The sequence below is a fragment of the Euleptes europaea genome, chromosome 3, assembly GCF_029931775.1.
Source record: "Euleptes europaea isolate rEulEur1 chromosome 3, rEulEur1.hap1, whole genome shotgun sequence".
Taxonomy (NCBI): Eukaryota; Metazoa; Chordata; class Lepidosauria; order Squamata; family Sphaerodactylidae; genus Euleptes; species Euleptes europaea.
In genome coordinates, this window is record NC_079314.1 from 92,230,925 (window position 1) to 92,252,211 (window position 21,287).

Consider the following 21,287-nt stretch of genomic DNA (forward strand, 5'->3'; position numbering starts at 1 on the left):
AGATTTAAAAAAATTGTAATAACACTACTTAACATTTCCTATAGCTCTTCAGTTGTGTTACCTTCGTCATCTGTTCAACCTTCCGGTAAATTAGTTCAAGTATTATAGTCCCCATATTGTAGACAGCCGTGGTGGTGGTGGTGGGGGGGGGGGTGAGGCATAGGAGCTTGCTACTTAATGAGTTCAAGGCAAAGGCAAGGTTTGAACTAGAGGCTTCCTGAATTGTAGCTCAGACCCTGGGCTACTATGCTATATGAGCTCTCAACGCACTTCCTACACATGTAGCCAGCTTGGTGACCTTGGGCTAGTTACAGTTCTCTAAACTCAGCTCCATCTACCTCGCCAGGTGTCTGTTGTGGGGAGAGGGAGGGAAGGAGATTGTAAGCTGGTTTGATTCTCCTTAAAAGGTAGAAAAAGTTGGCATATAAAAACCAACTCTTCTTCTTCTTTCCCTATGCAGAAAAAGCACTGGGTTTTCCTGCCATTTTTGTTGCTTCACATACACAGAATACTCCATGTGAAGCAGCAAAAACACTGATATAACACCACCCCCAAAACTGTTTCCGCACAGGAAAAGGGCTTGGGAGGGGGGCAAGAGCCCTTCCTCCCTCTGTGGTGGTATTCCCAGCCCATTGGGGCTCTCCTTCACTTTTCAAAACCCATTCCTCGGCTGAGGGGAACATGACTTGGGTCCTGGGAACCCAAACCAAATGCATTAAAATCCTATATGTGTAGTTTGGCCCTGATGTCACGTGTCTTCTTCTATGAACCAGTTTCTGAGCCCAACTGGAGCCCTTGCAGGTGGTTAAATATGGGTATGTAGTTGATTGTGCATAGTTCCTGGGGTCAGCCACTGAGTAGAGAGGTCTGAAGCCAATTTTGGCACCTCCAGGAGATTTGCCTGGATTGAGGTGCTCACAGAGGCCCCCTCCTTCAGAGAGATCAAAGATCCCAGCAGCAGCCTGTATAAGATCTCTTGTCCCACGGAAACCTGCTCACGTGAATCAGCCTCATCTTGTATAGCCTATAGAGAGGTGGAAGTAGATCTTTGTCAACCTGAAATGGCATGAATTGGAAATGAAATACTATGGACCAAATGTTTACTGATCCATGTGTCTCCTTTCTGTGTGTCTTTCTGCGGCAGCTTAGGGGGACGCAGCTAAATGGGCAGGTTCTCTCCCTGGAGAATTGTACCCGTGAGGTCGCTTATCTGAGCCTGTTACACTGGGATGACCCATCTGCTCTCAACTTTCTGCCTGATATGAAAGGTAAGTTGCTGTAACCATATAACGTGGAGGGGGGGGCAGCTCAGTGCCAGAGCATGTACTTCGGTTTCAGAAGGTCCAGGGTTCAGTCCCTGGCACCCCCCCCAGTCAAAAATATCTTGGGTAGGTGGGCTGGAAAAGACATCTGCCCAGAGAATCCCAGCCAGACAGAACAGGTAATATTGGGTGAGATGAATCTGTTTCAGAATAAAGTACTTTGACAGAATCATAGAAACACAGAGTTGGAAGGGACCTCCAGGGTCATCTGGTCCATACCCCTGCACAATGCAGGAAATTCACAACTGCTCCCCCACCCCCTAGTGACTCCTGCTCCATGCCCAGAAGATGGCCAGAAAAAATCCTCCAGGATCTCTGGTCAATTATGGCCAGGAGGAAAATTGCTTCCTGTTGTTGCCTAAAACATAACTCACTTTTAAATCTGCCTCATGGGATGATGGTCCTATCCCAGCCGTGGAACTAGGGAGCCCATCACAGTCTTTATTGACGCTGTCATAACCTTGGAAACTTGGAGTCGTAAAATGGGAAGCCATAGCATGGGCTCCTCCTCTTCCTTTTTTTTTTTTTTTTTTTTAGAGCAGGTGGTATTGGCATGTTCTCATGGATGGAGAGAGGCTGCTTTTTGCATTTGCAAGCTGTGTGTTGCTAAGAAAGAGAGGCAGCAATGGTGGCATGACAATAGTCATTTGTTAAGTCCCGCTTGCTTGCCTAGTGTGGGAGGAAGATCCGTGCAGCCTTTGAATAGTTTCCGCAGTATCTCTGGATCTTTGTATTCCTGAGCCTCCATAGAGTTTGACTTCTGTGTAGAGCACTGTAATTTATGCAGATGTTGAATAGCTGTACCTGGCGCTGCTCTCCACAGGGCCTCTTCCCTCACACTGTACACCTTCTTCCCTCGGTCAGGATACCAGCCTCTCAAAGAGGCTCTGGATGCTGGGAAGAAGGTTCCTGGGGACTCATTCTATGTGCGGGCCAACCTGACCCTCCTGGACCTTGTGGATTCTTATGCCCTGTGTGTGAAGTGTCGGGAGATCCTTCACGTCACAGACACCTTGCACAAGGGGCGGCTGGAGTGGTACTGTGCCCGAGTGGACCCCTTCACCCTTCGAGACTTGGACAGGGGCACCGTGCCTAATTACAACAGGTAATGGAATGTAAGGGACATGCTTCTGGTGTATCGATTCCTTTTTCTTCTAGAAAGGAGAAAACAACTTACCGTCTTCTCTCTCTCATCCTGGTTTGTTTGTTTGTTTGTTTTTTCAAGTGAAAAGCAAAGGTTAATATGTTGAGGTGCGTTGATATCTTAAGGATGAGCATTGACGTGGCATCTGGATTCTGTAGAAGAAGGTATCGGGAATGGATCAGATTTTGGTTGTGTGAGATTGCAACCCCCCCTCTCCCAATTAATATCTGCCCTGCTCGGTTCTTTCTATTTGAGAAATTGAAACAGTTGGACGCAGCGGGGTCCTTATCAAGCAATCTGCCCACTGAGTATTGCCGAGGTCTAGTCTGCAGGAGATGTTTCTGTAGAACCAACTGAGTCTTATTTAAGCAGGGTTTTTTTTTAAAAAAATTGTGTTTTGTAATATTTATGTAATTTTATTGGATTAATTTTAGAGTCGGGTTTCAGAGTGCTAATTGAATTTTATTTGGTGCTGTGCTTTTACTGCATTACTATTGAAATGTTGGCTGCGTTGGTTTTTTTTAGAGAGAATGTTGGGTGTACGTTTCTAAATAAATAAGCATGGATGGTAAACAATGCTGGGTGAAGCGTGGAGGTGGAAGTTTGGGGCAGTGGGATGAAAACACTGTGGTGCTACTGCAGGGGCTGCTGGGAATTGTAGGGAGTTGCTATCACGCGCAGGCAGAAGGAAATTGAGATTCAGGAGGCCAGGGTTTAAATTCTTGCTCATCCAGAAATATCCTTGGTTGCTTTTGGCCTAGTCAGAATTTTTCTACAGAGTCTACCTGGGGATAACTGAGAGGAGACTTGTATAAAGCACGACTTACAAAGTGGAAATAGATAATCAGTTTGATCGAGAAATGCATCCCCAGGTGCGTCTGCAGATGGGCAGACTCGATTCTGAAAAGCTCACATTAAGTTCTATTGAACCAATGGGCTTTATTTGGCAAGATTAGCTAGATTCGAGTCTGGTACCACCTGAGAGGTCAACAAGATTTTGGGGGTATAAGCTTTTGAGACTCAAAGCTCTCTTTGTCAGATATCTGATGAAGGGAGCTTTGACTCTGGAAAGTTTATACCCCGAAAAACGTGTTGGTCTCTGAGGTGCCACTGTACTTGAATCCAGCTGTTCTTCTGCAGACCGACAAGAAACAACAACAGCTGTCAACTTGGCTAGATAGTTAGCAAAAGAGCAAAACCATCTCTCCTTGATCAAACTGGGATTGCCAAATGAAAGCTGGCATGCTTTTATTTATTTATTTCTATTTCTGTCCTGCCCTCACTCCCTGGCCCCAGTTTCAGTCCCCAGCACCTACAGTTAAAACGATCCAGTTGTTGTTTATGTGAAAGGCCCTGGAGAGCCGCTGCCCTGTCTGAGCAGACAGTCCTCACCTTGACGAACCAATGGGCTGACTCAGTATAAGGTTGCTCCTCCTCATGAAAACACGGATCTGTGGGCAGCTGTGTTTCTTTACGGAGGTCAGGAACTGAGAGGAAGAATAATATCCTTCTACAGCTGCCTAGCTGTTGTGAGGAGGAATGGCAGAGAAAATGCAGTGGGCTTTGCTCACTGAAAGGGCTGTGTGATTTTAAAAAAAAAAGGCATTGTCCAAGTGCACCATTGTGCTTCTCAAGAACAGTTTGCCACACTATGCTGCATCTATTTTGCTTTGATTTCCCTGTGAGATGCTTACAATCTCTGTCCTCCTTCCAGGGCTCTGCAGCTTCTGAAGCTACAGGAGAAAGGTCTGGCGGGGGCCCAGCAGAAAGGCTGCAGGACGAAGGTAAGCTGAAGGGGGCGTGCAGATTGGAAAAGGAGAGCCCGTGGTTGCTGTGTGTGGTTTCAGTGAAGCAGCTGCTCCTGTGCTGAGTTTTTTTTCTGTATGGTGGTGGTTTGAAGTGCTGTCAAGAGATGGTTTACTATTCCCTGCCTCTGCATAACGATCCTAGGCATCCTTAGTACTAACCAGGGCCAATCCTGCTTAGCAACCGAGATTGGACGAGGTCGGGCCAGCCTGGCCCATCTAGGTCAGGTTGTGCATAGACTGGTGGATCATCCTCATGTGAGGCTATTCATCAGGCCTTGTTTTTGAAGACCATGGTCAAGAAAATGTCAGCGTGGTGTAGTGGTTAAAAGTGGTGGTTTGGAGTGGTGGACTCGGATCTGGAGAACCAGGTTTGATTCCCCACTCCTCCACGTGAGCGGCGGAGGCTAATTTGGTGATCTGGATTTGTTTCCCCACTCCTCCACATGAAGCCAGCTGGGTGACCTTGGGCTAATCACACTCTCTCAGCCCCACCTACTTCACAGGGTATCTTTTGTAGGGAGGGGAAGGGAAGGTGATTGAAAGCTGGTTTGATTCTTCCTTAAGTGGGAGAGAAAATCAGCATGTAAAAACCAACTCTTCTTCTTCTCCTCCTCCTCCTCCAAGGTGGGTGTAATGAAGCTCATAAAAATTTTCACCTGGGCTGAGCCTTGGGACCTGGTTTCAATACTAATGCTTCTCCCTGGAACATGTAAAGGAGTAAAAAGAAGAGTCCCTCTGAACATGGGCAAAGAAAGTGTTTTTTCTCTGCTGAGTCACTGAGTCTCCCATTTTTGTTTGTTTATTTGTTAGATTTATATATCCCGTCCTCCCCAGCCGAAACCAGGCTCAGGGCGGGTAATACATTTAAAACCAGCCTACAGGCATAATAATGATTCATTCCATTAAAACAATTAAAACAATCATAAATCATGCTAAAACAACAGATGGTGCAATAAACATAGTTTCTGCTGAGGAATCTTGCAGCCAGACATTTCTCCATAGATCATAACTTAACTCATCTAAAAATTGGGGTTGGGGGAAGGTGGAGAGGCCAGCAGCGATGACATCCCTGGCTGCCCTCCGTTGTGGGCCTGGTGGAACAGGCTCTCTTTTACAAGCCCTGGGGAACTTTTAAGATCCCGCAGGGCTCTGATGTTGCTAGGGAAGGGAGTTCCACATAGGGCCGAAAAGGCTGTCGAGGACAGCCGCACATTCTTAGGGCCGGGGACCACCAGTAGGTTCTTATCTGCAGAATGTAATGTTCTTTGGGGGGTGGGGATGTACCAGAAGAGGCAATCCCGAAGATACAAGGGTCCCATGTCTGGAATAATGGAAAGTAGTTTAATATTTGTAAGCCGTCTTACACCATTTGCAGAATATAAATATTTGAGATGAGTTTGAGGTCTGAGATTTAGATGGTGAGTCTTGTTTTAGGGCATAAGCGCTGTTCGTAGCTTAGAGAGAGGTTTAATGTGGCACCATCTGAAAAATAAACACTCTGGCTTGGGCTTCCTTGCTTGATCTCTCTTTAAAGTGTGGAGGAGCCAGAAGGTTTTTCTTCCTGACTGTGCTGATTGGCTGCCTTCACTTTCAGTTGGTGAGATTTAGGGAGCGGAAAAAGCTGGGTGGCTGCTTGGCCCCTCCCTCCAAGGATGTGGCTGGGCCGGGCCACTGTCCTTCAGCACCAGTGGAGCGGCAGATGTTGCCTCTCGCTGGTGTGGCATTCTCCCAGGAACATTCCCTTATTGGGGATGCAAAGAAGTGCCTCACAGTGTTATCTGGAGGTGTTGCTCAAAGGAATTCAGAGACGGAGAAAGGAAGAGGTTTAATTGCCGATATGTTCCTCCTGGCTTTGGGAGTTGTGTCCCAAGGCAGAGTCTAGTTAACTTCCCATAATAAACATGTATCTGTCATTTTGTGAGCCACTGAGTGATGCGTTCTTTGTTCGTGCTCTCTTTCTTTCTCCCCCCTCCCCCTCCCATTTTTGTTCCTTTCAGCTGAAAAAACGGGCCCTGGACCAACTCCGCCTGGTGAAGTACAGACAGCAGGGGGATCAGGAGGAAGCCTCCTTGCAGGATCCTGGCTCAGGTGAATTGTGGCCCCTGCTGCACCCTGACGGGAAAGGAAAATGAGTTTGCCCTTCCACATAAACAAGCCCTGTCATCCCATATAAATAACTCCTAGGGAATCCTTGAAATCCATTACAGGTCTGTCTCCCATGGCATGTCCTCTGCTCCTGGCCGTGGATATTCTGCATATTGATAACATGATGTTGGAAATTGGGTCTAGATGAAGAATTTGGCATCTTGAGATAGAGCGAGAGAAAGATGACCCCCCCACACACACCTGCATGGCTGTCAAGGAAAGCTTAAAAACGTATATGGCAATTTGCCTGCGCTAAAGGGAACTTGCCTAGAAAAGCTCATAATGTAGTGCATTAGAGTTAATCCTTAAAGCATCTCAGGACTCTTTATCATTTGCAAACAACTAGGAGCCAGAAGAGGTTAGAGTAAAGCTTCCAGTGGAGTGCCCCACACAGCATCTTGCCCCTCCCCTGTAGTTACTATAGTTAATGCAGTCATCAAGTCTGCATGGTTAAGAGCGGTGGTTTGGAGCAGTGGACTCTTATCTGGAGAACTGGGTTTAATTCCCTACTCCTCCACATGAGTGGCAGATGCTAATCTGGTGAACTGGATTAGTTTCCCCTCTCCTACACATGAAGCCAGCTGGGTGACCTTGGGCTAGTCACAGCTCTTAGAGCTCTCTCAGCCCCACCTATCTCACAGGGCGGGGTGTCTGCTGTGGGGTGGGGAAGGTGATTATAAGTTGGTTTTATTTTTCCTTAAGTAGTGGAGAAAGTTGGCATATCAAAACCAACTCTTCTTCTTGTCCATGAGATCCCCTTCCACATACTCAATCTGGCAGCTCCCCTTTCACCTCTCTCACTCACCTACAAGCGTCTTGTATTGCCTTTAATATGCAGATGGAATTGCAAAACCCTACAGTCCGGTACTCCCTCTGGTGATTCAGACGCGTCGTCCTGTGGTATTTTCGCCCAATTTCTTAGCACCCCGGCTCATTAGGAACTTGCTGGACCTCCCTTCCTCTCATCAGGACTTCTGTGTGTACACAGCAGGTAAGCCCGAGAGGCTGAGTGATGTGACTGAGGCCATTTGTTGTGTTGGCATCCGAACTGGAAACAAGGCTTCTTCCCATGTGCCAGACCTGGCCTTTGAGTTCAAGGCAGCCCTTGAAATCGGCTCTCCTTTCTTGCTCCACGCAATCATCATTGACCTCTTTTAACAGGGAGTGTAACCAATTCTCTCTGCCTTTTCTCTTTTGTAAACAAGCCTCTTCTGCATCTGGGAAAGAAGAATGACAGGGGTTGGTGCATTTTGTGTGTCTGCACATGTCTAAAGTAATGGAGGATCCTTGGTCTGGTGCAGAAAGAATCCTGCAAATCTATATTCATGTAAAGGGGAAAAACCAACCCAGGTTTAATAGCCCGCAGGGTTGCAAGGAAAAGAGCTGCTATCTGCTAATGCAAAAATTTCCTTTATACTATTTTGTGCCCCGTCATGCAACCTTGGATTTAGGTGGTCATGATGCATTGTGGGTCACAGCCAATGAAGGCGCAGGATGTTTCCTGTTCTTCATGGTGAACTGCTGGGACCCCTGGTCAGCCATGGTGTTCTGTCAGTAGATCCCTTAGCTAAAATAGTAGGAACGGCAATGCTGAAATCTTAGAAACCAAAGGAGGTCCAGGAGCTATTAGCCTATATCCAGGCACTTTCTGAAGACTTAAGTTTCCTTAAAAGAGGCAGGGATTCCTGCCTCCTTACTTAGCCCCATATGCTGTTCCTGAGGGATCCTCTGAATCCCAGGAACTACATTTTGGAGTAGTCTTAGGGGGCTGCAGCAGGAAGGGGGGATGTGCGGATGTCGTTTTCCCCTATGAAGAAACTGTCCTTAAGCCTTCAGAGTTGCTTGCTTGGATACAGGCCTCTGCCTTTCCTGCTCTTCCAAAAAGAAGAAATACTGTAAAAAAAATTGAGAAGGATGTTCATTAATAAGTTGCATAATTTAGGGGGCAAACCCATGAATGTTTGAAATGTCCCACTGAATACATTGGGACTTAATTCTGATTTATACAGGCATAGGATTGGGTTTGTGTGTCTAAGCATACCATTAGGTCCTAATGGAATTCTTAGACACACAAACCCAATTCTGTGTCTGTTTAATGATTAGGAAGATGTTATTGTATTCAAGACAGCCTTATTGGCTGGTATTCTCCACATATCTGAAGATTCATTTAAAAAAATTTCTCTTCACAAACACCGTAGCTGAAGAACGACTCTTCTCTTCCACCGCCAAACATAATGGTAATGGGATTTCTCAAAGCCAGAGAGATTTTGGGAGGATCCAAGCCATCCAGGAGGCTATTGGAAAGGTAAGAAGTGGAGCACAGCTGGAAGGTGGGGAGGCAGAGTAAGCAGTAGGTGTTACTGTAAGTACATTTTTGAGTAGGGTCCCAGTCAATGTAAATCCTCCTTCTGTTGTAAATGCTACCCAGGTGACTCTTTGTGAAGAGAACATCTGTGCTGTTCCAGCTCCCCAGAGTGTAGAGTATGGAGTGTAACAGCCACACTTCCAGATGTGGGAAATGTCACACTTGCTAATCCTTGTTAGGTTTCACACTTTCTCTTCCTTGATAGATTTCAAATCTTAGATTAACAAGGCAAGGGGGAAAGAAGTAATGAATTTATCAGGTGTGGGAAAGCAAAGTTGATTTTGTCATGTGACATGAAGAGAAATGGAACCGAATGGGACCTGGTTTTGGATCTCTTTTAATCAAGCTCTGGTGGATCAGGGGAGAGAAATAGAAATGACGGCTACCAGTGGGTGAAAAATCAGGTTGCCAACTTTCTGTAGCAAGTCTCTTGTGCCTCTAGCAGCTGCCTGGCACATAGAAATTCAGCTGGTGAAGACTCCCCCCCAGCATATGATGGAGAAAACTTCAATTTGCTGAATTTCCTGCTGTGGTATAGCTGCAAAAAGAAAGGAAAGAGCACTTCCGAAAGAAAACTGAGAAAATGGGATGCTGTAGGGTGATTGGGCACATAAAAACACGAGCCTGTCTGGATCAGACTAGTTGTCTACTCTAGCATTGTGTTTACCACAGCGGGCAGCCAGATGCACCGTGTAAGATGTACAAGTAGGGCACATGTGCCAAAAAGTCTCCCTGTTTCCCCCATCAACTGTTATTGAGAGGTACACTGCCTCTTAACAGAGAGGTTCCATTTAGCCATCATGGTTAATAGGTGCATCAGTGGCTGTCCTCCATGCATTTGCAGAGACCCGATTAAGTCCTTCGGTTGTGGTTGTGGAACAGCACACTCTGTGCAGTGTCTACACAAACCACCACCACACCTTTTTCATTTTCCCACGAAGAAAGAACTTTCCCAGGACAAAATTAGAGTGAGTAATGCAGGTCTTTGCGGTGAGGTTACTATTGTCCACCCAAAAGACAAGAGTATCCTGGCGGATCTCCTTCTCCTGGACATATTGGACTCCCACTCTGTTATATATCAGATGACCCTGCCCTTCAATTCTGTTTTCGTCCTAAGTTTGGTAGTAAATCCCATCCTTTAATGGAATTACTATTGGAAAAGCAATGATATTTCACAGTATGGTGTTTGATTTAATGTAACTTGTCAGGGACGGGTTATTTCTTTTCCATTTAAATCAGTAAATCTGTTGGATTTCCTTGCAGAATAAACATTGCCTGCTAGAGCTGGAAGTCCAGGTGGTGACGGATCTAATTAAAAGTGAAATATATCCCATTGTTATCCACGTCGAGGTCACTGCGAAGAATATCAGGGGAGTCAGGTACGAAAAGCCCCTTCCCAGGATCAACAGAAGCTATTAAGCGGATGGGGGAAGCTAATTGCTTCATGAGAATAAGGCAGGAGCATTGGCTGAAAGGGGAGGTTTTGCCTTTACAGGGTAATGTGTGTTCGCTTTCAGGGTTTGTGGGTGAGGCTCTGCTTCTCTTTGATGACATTGCATTGGTGCTACTGGTAGGGGAGGACAGCCCCCTAAAAATCAGGGTGTCATAATGCAGATGGAAGCCAGTGAAGTCCAAGTAGTTATTATTTCATTGCAACTGTAGCCAGCCTTTCTTCCAAAATGGAACCCAAGGACCACCAAAAAGACAAACAAGATGGTGACCTTGGCCCAGTCACACTCACTCAGCCTAACCTAACTCACAGGGTTGTTGTGAGGATAATATGGAAGAGAAGAGAATGATGTAAGCCGCTTTGGGTTGCCATTGGGTGAAAGGCGGGGTATAAATTAATTAAGTTGATTAATGGCATTTCTGTTTGTGGGGGTGGCGATTTCCACTATTGCTGTTTCCCAACTGCAAATCCTCATGCTGCTCCTCGTGCTGTATCTGAGGGTCCGCTGTCCTTCTAGAATAAAATTTTGGGGGGCTAAGTGGCTGCAAGAGGAGGGGAAAATGGAAAATCACACTCAGCAGAGTCCAAGGATTGTTAAATACATGCCACTGTTTCTAGGTGAGAAGATGCCAGATACAAGGCGTAAAGGATGCCTCCCTGTGTTAGAATTGTGGTTTTCAAACCCAGGGTTTCTCAATAAGATCAGTAATGGTGTGGGGGGGGAAGCTTTCCTGATTAGCATGTGACCTATCCCTACTTTCTTCCCCTGTGACACATGACATCAGGGCCAAACTACACATTCAGGATTTCAACCCATTTGGCCTGGCTTCCCTGGACCCAAATCGTGTTCCCCTCAGCCATGCATTAGCTGCGAGGAATGGGTTTTGAAAAGTGAAGGAGAGCCCCAATGGGCTGGGAAAACCACCGCGGGGGGAGGAAGGGCTCTTGCCTCCCCCCCCCCAAGCCCTTTTCCTGTGTGGAAACAATACTGGGGGTAGTGTTATAGCAGTGTTTTTGCTGCTGCACGTGGAGTATTCTGTGCACGTGGAGCAGCAAAAATGGCGGGGAAACGCAGCACTGTTATTGTACTGGGAAACAGCTTGAAGAGCCAGCCTGGTGTAGTGGTTAGGAGCGGTGGACTCTAATCTGGAGAACTGGGTTTGATTCTCCGCTCCTCCACATGAGCGTCGAACTCTAATCTGGTGAACCGGGTTGGTTTCCCCACTCCTCCACATGCAGCCTGCTGGGTGACTTTGGGCTAGTCACAGTTCTCTCAGAACTCTCTCATCCCCACCTTCCTCACAACGTGCCTGTTTGGGGAGGAGGGGGGGAGGTGATTGTAAGCTGCTTTGAGACTCCTTAAGGTAGAGAAAAGCGGGGTATAAAAACTAACTCTTCTTCGTGGGAAGGCAGGAGCCTTTCCTCCCCCTTTAGCAGCATTCCAAACCCATTTGGGCTCTCCTTTGCTTTGTAAAAGCCATTCCCGGCAACTGCTGTGAGGCAGCAGGGAACCCAAGTTGGGTTCCCGTTAAAATCCTGAACATGTGGTTTGGTCCTCGGTGGAGTGTTGGGTGTGTTTTTAGGGAGCAGTCCTGTATTTCATGCAGCGGACAGTGTTAACCAATAGGCCCATTCTGCCCAGATGAACTATATAGCCCCAGAATTACCTGCCGTGCCCAGAGATTCCATGGTAGATGTATGAAGATTCCTTTGTAGGCAGGATGATATGGAACGCGTTTTAAAACCGCTGTATTCGGAAATGTATGCCACAGACCCTCAGGCTTTGCCCAGAGGTCAACTGGCTTTTATACTGTCCGCCCTCAGCTGTTAAGCATTTAAGGCACTTCAGCTGAAACTCCGAACTAATTTTTTTTTTCCTGGCAGCATGGGTGTAATGCTGCAATTTGTAACGTTCCACGAATGCAGCGGTTGGTTCATGTTCTAGGTTGAACGTCTGTTTGGCAGCACCTCAGTTTTCGGGACCAGACCATTAGACTTTGACATGTTTAAACTAACATGCTTGACTTAGCCCATCTCTGCCGATGCATTATTCATAGAACCAAGAAGGATATACTTATGGTGCCTTTTTCTTCTTTGCTTCTCTCCAGGAGCTTGCTGGGGAAGACAGGGCTGCGTGATTCTGAGGTGCTGAAGCAATGTGGGAGAGCCGAGCAGAACCTCCACACCTTACCTTGCTTGTGGGCCTGGGTGGATTCTCAGTCCTGGAGTAGTGCAGGGGAGTTGGTAAAGGTGGTAAAGGCCCGCATTTTCCAGGAACAGACCAGGATCGTATGGGCTGAAGACCATGAAATGTGACTGGCGCTACTGTGGAGAAACCAGTGTCCTCTTTGAGGCATCCTCAACCAGGAGATTTGCATACCGCCTCTACAGGGCAGGGGTTTGGACTCTGGGGCAGGGGCTTGGACTCTGTGGCCCACTGGAGTTCTTCCACGCCTACGATTCATCCCACACATCCTGTGCTCTCAACTTGTGGGGTGTCTACATGGTCTAGTTGTTCCTTCCCTCAGCTTGAACAACAGGAGAAACCCCTGTAAAGCCCTCTGTGTTGTTGTCTCCTTGTCTTTCTCAGCCAATTGATTAATTCCTCAGCCTCCATCCTAGGCTCCTAGGACTGCCTTCCTCCCCCTCACTCTCCCTGGTCTCTTGTCTCTACCTCCATTCATGTCCCGGTGGCAGAGGGGACAGATGTGTTCACATGCATACACACACGTGGACATGCACAGTCCCTTCAGCCAAAGATACTTTAAGTGGGCTTGGGAGACATCCTTGTCCCGAGCTTTATTGTGTGTGTAAATTATTAATGAATGGGTTTTTTTCCCAATAGAAGGCCTGCATATAAAAGAGAATTAAATAGCATTTATAATGGAAAGGAACAACGACAGGCTGCTGCTTCTAGCATTGGAGGGGGGCAGGGAGTATCTTCCAGTCCAGTCTCCTGCCTAGCTTTACACCTCTCTGATGCCCCTTTCTGTGTCTTATCCTAGCAAAAGCATAGGCTGCCGAAGTGTAAACCATGTTGGGAACCATTGTGAGAACACATGAAGCTGCCTTGTACTGAATCAGACCATTGGTCCATCAAAGTCAGTATTCTCTACTCTGACCAGCAGCGGCTCTCCAGGGTCTCAGACAGTGGTCTTCCACATCACCTACTTGCCTAGTCCCTTTAACTGGAGCTGCCAGGGATTGAACCTGGCACCTTCTGTATGCCAAGCAGAGGCTCTTCCACTGAGCCACAACCCCTTCCTGTACGTGGCTAGCATTCCTTTCCTAGTAAGAGCTGCTTGTTCCTGCTGCCTTCCCTGGCTGTAAGACAGGTGATCAGCTGTGCTGTTCTCTAAGAAACCGTAAGAGAGGCTGCACCTGGAACAGCCGCCTGAAAGCTAGCTATCAGGTTTTCCACTCAACAGAGCGACTCTTTGTGCAGCCTCTACAGATGAAGGAATTCAGTCTTTTAGTCTGTATCTTGCCTCTTCCTCTTGGACCATGGGAAGGAGATGGAGTGGCCCATGGAAAGCAAACATCCAAGCTGGTTTGTGGCACAGCTGGGGTTTTGGCTTGCCTTCTGCGTAGCCCTCTGTAACCGGTATAAGCCTCAGAGGCAGTTGGCTCATGAAGTTCACCTTCTGTTGATTATAGGGGCCTGATGCCTCTCGTCGGCTGCTGAATGCTCTTGGCAAAGGAAACAGTCATGGGCTTGAGAGCCATGGGTAGTTCACTTATATTAATGTCATTTCATAAAAGTGGGATATGCCAATAGGAATTGGAATACATTCTCCCTTGGCACCCAAGCCTTCCTGCCAACTGTGGTGGTAGTAAGCCAAGTTGGTGTTGACCCTAAAATGAGCCAGTATCTGAAAACCACTTTAAACAGGAGTCCTATGCCAGGCCTCCATGGTGTGTTGGTTAAGCGGCTGACAAGTGTGAGCTCTTCTGCTGCTCCCTCTTAGAAATTTTTTTGGCGGCTTTTGATGTGGTCCAAGGCTCAGGCCCCGCAGGGTGTGATTTGGAGCAAATGAATAGGAGCCAGACACTTTGCTCCCATCCTCTTGGCGCTCTTTTTCAGGAAGTGGGGGAACAGGAAGAGGTGGCGCTTCAGTCCACAGATGTGTCAGGAGTTTCTAATTAGGGGCCTTCCCAGGTATGGAAAATAGCTGGACTTTTTAAATTGACCAAAAGAACTAAACCCTCAAACTGGCCTGCTAAGAATGGAGGAATGAGAGCCAGTGTGGTGTTGTGGTTAAGGTGTCGAACTGGGATTGGGGAAAACCCAGGTTCGAATCCCCACTCTGCCATAGAAACTTGCTGGGTGACCTTGGGCCAGTCAAACACTCTCAGACTCAACCCTGGGAAGTATTTGGATGGGAGACCTCCAAGGAATACCAGGGTCCTGATGCAGAGGCAGGCAATGGCAAACTACCTCTAAACACATGAACACATCAAGCTGCCTTATACTAAATCAGACCCTTGGTCTATCAAAGGCAGTATTCTCCATTCAGGCCAGCAGTGGCTCTCCAGGGTCTCCGACAGAGGTCTTTCACATCACCTACCTGCCTAGTCCCTGTAACTGGAGATGCCGGGGATTGAACCTGGGACCTTCTGCGTGCCAAGCAGATGCTCTACCCCTGAGCCACAGTCTCTCCCCATGGGGTCACCATAAGTCAGCTGTGACTTTGCAGCAAAAAAGAGGATATCCAGGAAGCATGGAGAACTGAATGCCTTTGGGAGTAAGTTAAAGGTGAAGGGGCAGGGGGGAAATTAGACTGCTCACACCCTTGTGAGTATAGAATCCTGGAGGGGATTAATCAAAGTGTAAGGAGAGGGGAAACTTGCAAACTTCTTCCTGTGATTCTTTACCCCCCCTCCAATAAAGTAGTAAAGTGGCTAGCTCTCATCATAATGAAAACAGCAAAGACATGTCGCCCACAAATTAAGCAGGGGGCCTCACTGGGAATGTCAAAATAAATTTTGTAAATGTTGGAAACCCCCGGCCCCCCCCTCAAAAAAAGAACCCATGGACTGATTAGGACTGGATTATGTTCCAGGAGACATGGAATACTGAGAGGTACAGAATTCTCCCTGTCCATCCAAGTGGGGATTAGCAAACTCAGGTGCTTGACAGTTTATGGAATGCTAAAGGGGCAGATTGTGAGTGAATGAGATTTCCAAATCATCCCACACCCTGCAATTCCTGGCATGGCCTTAGTGTGTCATTTTCTACCAACATTCCTCAAAAGGAATCACGAACAAACAAGCCATGACATTAAAATATTATCCATTGCTGAAGGCCTGTGTAAGAAGGAATATTTCTGCTGGGATTCTGCAAGCCTGCAGGGACTTTCCCCAGATTTCTATTTTTTTCTTGGAGAGGGAAGGCAGCTTGTGCTTTTGAGAAAACTGGCTTTGCACTTTTAGCGAGGTTTTCAAACAAAGTGATTAAAAAAAAAAATTCTCGCATTCCTTTTCTCCAGCGGCCACAGTGTCCCTGCTCCAGCCGCAAAGGGATTCCATGAAAAATAATACAATGCTGCAGCCCTTAGAAATGGCCTGTTTCTCTGAATAGCCCTGCCGCTCCAAATGAAGCCCCTGCAGGTTATTCAGTTCCACACCTCTTTTTATTACTTAGCCTTCCCCCCTCCCCCCCTCCCCCCCTCCCCCCCTCCCCCCCTCCCCCCCTCCCCCCTCCCCCGCAGCGTACTGTGGGAAACCAGCCCAGTTTGGAACTCTTTAATGGGATGGGAGAAGGGGGATGAGACAGCTGGGGGCACTTGGGTGGGAGAATGCGGCCCTGGGGGGCTGTTGACAGGCCAGAACAGTTTTCCGGGTTGTTGATCAGGGCAACCCTCCCATGAAAATCCAAGCAGCTCGGGAGCATGGCTTGCCAGGCAGAACTGGAGAGGATGGTGGAGATGATGGGCTTGTGGCCATGCTGGAACTTTGGATCCAGACTGGGAAATTAATCTTGGCATGCTTCCTTGTTGGAAGGGCCTACTCTTCCTTGGGGAGGGGCCCATGGCTCAGTGGCAGAGCATCTGCTTTGCATGCAGAGGATCCCAGGTTTAGTCCCTGGCATCTTCAGTTAAAGGTACTAGGCAAGTAGGTGATGTGAAAGACCTCAGCCTCAGGCCCTGGAGAGCCACTGCCAGTCTGAGTAAATAGTGACTTCGATGGACCAAGGGTCTGAATCAGTATAAGGCAGCTTCATGTGTTCATGTAAGGGCTCAGTCCTTCAGGCTTGGAAATTGTGCTTGCATTCCATTTGGGTTCATTTGCATGTATCCATTTGTGCTGAGGCATCACGGTTTTATGTTGATCTTACAATTTTATTGCGAGTCGCCTCAAGCAGGTCTCTTGGAGGGTTGGCATATACACATTTTCTAAAGAATAATACAGTTGTTGAGCCTTGGCACTGAGATTTTCTAAAAACAAGTTCTAGGGGTCAGGTGTAAAAAGTCATCCTGCTGCAAAGGCTTGACCTGATCGGAATCTGATTGAGGTCCATTTTACAGCTGGGGTGGGTGGATGACTGAGGCAGACGGCAGTGATACATTTAGAGAAGGCTGTGTGTGTGTGTGTGTGGGGAGATTTCGGTACAAGGAACCCAGGAATGCTGGTCTTCAGTTTCTCACTGTAAGGGTCTGTGCTACTATTCTCACCAAAGTCTGTTTCAGTACCTATTTTGGCTGCCCGCAATGTTTTTCAGGGGCCACAATGGCTGCTTCTGCTTTCCTGGTTGCCCAGTTCCTGTTGAGTCAGCTGTGGCAATGGAGGGGGAAGGAAGCTTGGGTAAAATATTAACCCTCTGGACCCTTCAGCCTGCTGGGGGCAAGGGCAGTCATAGGTGGGTTGGCAGGAAGAATGCTATTTACATCTGTAAGCACCTATTACTGGCAGTAAATACCTTGTACATGCCATGTAAAGGACAATTTAAAGGACTTGCCCTCAGGGTGCACGTGGAGAAAGGGAGTGTAAAGGCTGGGTGCAGCTTCTGGAGGGGGATTTTCAACCTCCTCCACCAGCCATATCTTTGCTAGGGAACAGAGCTGCAACTGTTGTATATAAGAATTCTGGCACCTGTTTGTAATATGGTTATAGGGGTTCAAGTGTCAGACTAGGGTCTGGAAGACCCAGGTTCGAATCCTCCCAGAACATGGACCAGTCACACTGTGCCCAACCTACCTCATAGGGTTGTTTTAAGGATAAAATGGAAGAGGGGTGAACGATGTTGGGGTAGGAGAATTCATGGCTACACCCTCTTTTCCTTCTTGGAGGAAGGGTGGGGATAAAAATGTAATAGATTTGCACAGGGTACGTCTTCCCTCACCTGGGCAGAGGCTGTATGCTTGGGTATAGAATCTGATGTCCTGCCTAAGAGGCAGCCCCCTGGGTGAGATGCTGGCTAAGAAAAAGTCGGGGAACAAGATAGCGGGAAGCTGCCTGACAAGGGAAGAGGCCTGAATTCTGCTCTGGGCATTTTGGTTTGTCAATATAGCAGTGTCTGGGAGGCCAATATCCCAATTTCTTGCGAAATTCATTCAGTGGGACGGCACCACCGCTCACCTCTCTGCGTGGGTGTCTTGTAAAGGAGCAGATCTCCATGTGACAGTCCTGTTTACGTTCCCATTTCATAGTACGTGTATGCACACTACAAATGCAGTCTCTGTCCTGGAATACAAGTTGTCCCGTGAAGCGCTTACCAAACCATGTCAGGGGGAAGGAGTCTCAGATGCAGCTCCAGTCTTCTTCCAATCTCAGAGTAAAAAGGCACAATCTCAAAACAGCAACCCATACTTCCGTTCTGAGCGCATAAAGCGTTTTCTGCCACCTGGAACAAGATCTTGATATGTAAAAATGTCAACCATTTTTTTTTTAAATTGCACACATAGTCCCCCCGCCCCAACAGTTTGCTGGGCAAGTTTGCACTATGGTAGCACATGCTTCTCCACAAACATCAAACACTGTGTCAGGGGGTTCTTAGCCAATAGGCAATGGGGCGGCTGCCCTGGGCCCCAGGCTGAGTGGGGTTCTGACTGCTCACAGTTGATACAGAGGGGGTGGGGGGGACAAAAAGAGCAAGATTCCAATGTCTCCACTTGCATCGGCCCCATCCTGGGCTTGGGCATCTGGCTTGGCTGCTGGTGCCTGCCTGTTTGGGGTTTGGGCAGCCAGCTTCCCCTGACAGCTCCAGCCTGCCTCGCAGGGGATGAGAGCCACACCTTGCTTGGTCCCGGTTAGGGTTGCCAACCTCCAGGTAATACGATAACCAGCACCAGCTCTGAGAAATAATTCAAAACCAGCAATTTCACACTTTCAAGATAAGTAATGCACAGAACGCTCTATAATAGATAGAACCCAAAAGTCAACAAAAATGAAAATACAGAGGTTACATCACCCAGTATCCCAACATCAAACTCAAAAGGGTACAAGCACCCAGGTCTAATCCTGACCCAAAAATTGCACTTCAAAAACAAAAATCATCAAAGGTCCAAAGTCCAATGTGCCAATAGTTCAATAATCCAATAGGCCAATAATCCACGTTGTAATGTCTGTTTCAGGAACTCTTCATTCAAGTGTTCAAATTCAACAAATTCAAAATATTTTATCCCCGGACATATTGTAGCAGGCACCAGCCCTCAGAGAGTTAGAACCGTTTGGTCAGCTGGTCGTCGGTAGGTATGGAATCAATTATGTGATTTATATGATTATTAAGTTTCAGGTATTTGGTGTGTAAATTTATTTTTCAGAGGTCTATGGACCCAAAGAGAATCAACTGAAGAAGCATTGTTGGCGAAACGTACACAAATCCGGAGGTGGTGTTTTGAATTTTGAGTTTGTTGAATTTTAACACTTGAATGAACAGTTCCTGAAACAGACATTACAACGTGGACTATTGGCCTATTGGATTATTGAACTATTGGAACATTGGACTTTGGACCTTTGATGATTTTTGTTTTTGAAGCGATGGCAGTTTACACACACACATTAGACCTGGGTGCTTGTACCCTTTTGAGTTTGATGTTGGGATACTGGGTGATGTAACCTCTGTATTTTCATTTTTGTTGCCTTTTGGGTTCTATCTATTAGAGAGCGTTCTGTGCATTACTTATCTTGAAAGTGTGAAAGTGCTGGTTTTGAATTATTTCTCAGAGCTGGTGCTGTTTATCGTCTTAACTGTGGTTATTCAGCACACAAATCCATTTTTTAACCTCCAGGTAATAGCAGAAGATCTGCTTTTACAACTGATCTCCAGCAAATAGAGGTCAGCTCGCCTGGAGGAAATGGCTGCTTTGGCAATTGGACTCTATGGCATTGAACCCCAAACCCCGCCCTCCTCAGGCTCCACCCCCAAAATCACAGATGGTGAAAGGGACCTGACAACCCTAGTCCCGGTGGGGGGTGGCAGTGATTCTGGCACCCCATTAGGGTTTCCGTGTGCCAGGAGAACTCCTGCTTCCAGCAGGCCCTTCCTCCTGCTGGGCAGCAGGAGAAAATAAAGGGGAAATGGGGTGGACACCAGCATCCAGGACAACAGGAAGTAGCATCAATGTGTTGCTGGTGACATTCTAGCAATTAGGCAAAACTCTTAACGTTAAACCATAGAGTTTTGGCTAATGCCAGAGCATCCCTGGTGATGCACTGCCATCATTTCCAACAGCAACCAGAAGTGTACGGGTGAGCCTCCCACTGATTGTTAGCCTTGTGCTGGCAACCCTAGGCCCCTTCCTGGACTCTGGCCCAGAGCCCTAGAATCACTAAGACTGCCCTTGCACTGTGAGGCTGGATTTTTTGTTTGTAGGATAGCCAGGTCCCTCTTCACCACGGGTGGGAGGTTTTTGGGGTGGGGCTTGAGGAGGGCGGGGTTTGGGGAGGGGAAGGACTTCAATGCCATAGAGCCCAATTGCCAAAGCAACCACTTCTCCAGGTGAACTGATCGCTATTGGCTGGAGATCATCAGTTGTATTAGCAGGAGATCTCCAGCAACTGCCTGGAGGTTGGCAACCCTATTTGTTTGTGACATGTTATTCTCTCAGGGCACTTTCACACAGCCCCAATTATGCACTTTCAATGCAATTTGAAGGTGGATTTTACTGTGTGAACTGGCAAAATCCACTTGCAAATGATCGTTAAGGTGCACTAAAAGTTGCACTTGCCATGTCTCTCTTCGCCACCAGCCGGAGGTTTTTGGGGCGGAGCCTGAGGAGGGTGGGGTTTGGGAGGGGAGGGACTTCAATGCCATAGAGTCCAATTGCCAAAGCCGCCATTTTCTCCAGGTGATCTCTATCAGCTGGAGATCAGTTGTAATAGCGAGAGATCACCAGCTAGTACCTAGAGGTTGGCAACCCTATTGAAAGTGCATTATTTGGGCTGTGTGAAAATGCCTAAATCTCTGGCAACATCTTAGTAGGATGCAATTCTAGCTGAACCTTCCTTACAGCTGAATTGTAATTCTTTGTCATGACCCTACCAATGATTACAATTTCTATGAATTCCACATTTAACACCAGGCTACAAAAAGGCACAGGCATTCCTCCCAATGAAGACTTAATTTTGTCTTTAAGAGTTTATTATCTTGGATTATAGTACAACTTGCACTGTCCTGAGGCACAGAGTGGCCAATTTCCCTCTGGCCAGGGCTCCCAATTGGGAGGCAGTAGTGCTTTTGGCGAGGACAGACACATGCGTGCCTGGTGTTAGCCTTCGCTACAGATGCCCTTGGCTGTCCTTGAATGCTTTATTCTCAACGCCTCAGTTGGCAGAGCAGAAATAGCACTTAATTTTTATTCATTTATTTAAAAATGTGTATCCCTTCCCTTCTCCGTCACCATAGATGGCTAAGAAATAGTAGTAGAAACCCCCAAAGCAGTCAAAATATCTCAGCGTTGACTAGACCACACCATCAAGGGAAGCACTAAATGAGCCTGTTGAAAGCCTAGTGAGAAAGGAATTACTTCATGTCTCTCTTAAAAGCTTGCAGGGGTGGACTCTAGCAGACTGGCACCAGGAGAGCAGGGATATGGCTGCAAAGGCCTGGCTC

General features: G+C 47.3%; 1 protein-coding gene across 1 annotated transcript in view; it reads left to right on the top strand.

Moving 5' to 3' along the window:
• CARD10 (caspase recruitment domain family member 10) overlaps positions 1 to 12,550 on the top strand; it is a 48,961-nt gene extending 36,411 nt beyond the window's left edge. The window contains exons 14-21 of the mRNA XM_056846560.1: positions 1,145 to 1,268; positions 2,187 to 2,427; positions 4,181 to 4,250; positions 6,272 to 6,362; positions 7,258 to 7,410; positions 8,618 to 8,724; positions 10,048 to 10,163; positions 12,343 to 12,550. Of these exons, the coding sequence (XP_056702538.1) occupies positions 1,145 to 1,268; positions 2,187 to 2,427; positions 4,181 to 4,250; positions 6,272 to 6,362; positions 7,258 to 7,410; positions 8,618 to 8,724; positions 10,048 to 10,163; positions 12,343 to 12,550 (1,110 nt within the window). The remainder of the gene's footprint in view (positions 1 to 1,144; positions 1,269 to 2,186; positions 2,428 to 4,180; positions 4,251 to 6,271; positions 6,363 to 7,257; positions 7,411 to 8,617; positions 8,725 to 10,047; positions 10,164 to 12,342) is intronic.
• The last annotated feature ends 8,737 nt before the right edge of the window (positions 12,551 to 21,287 follow it).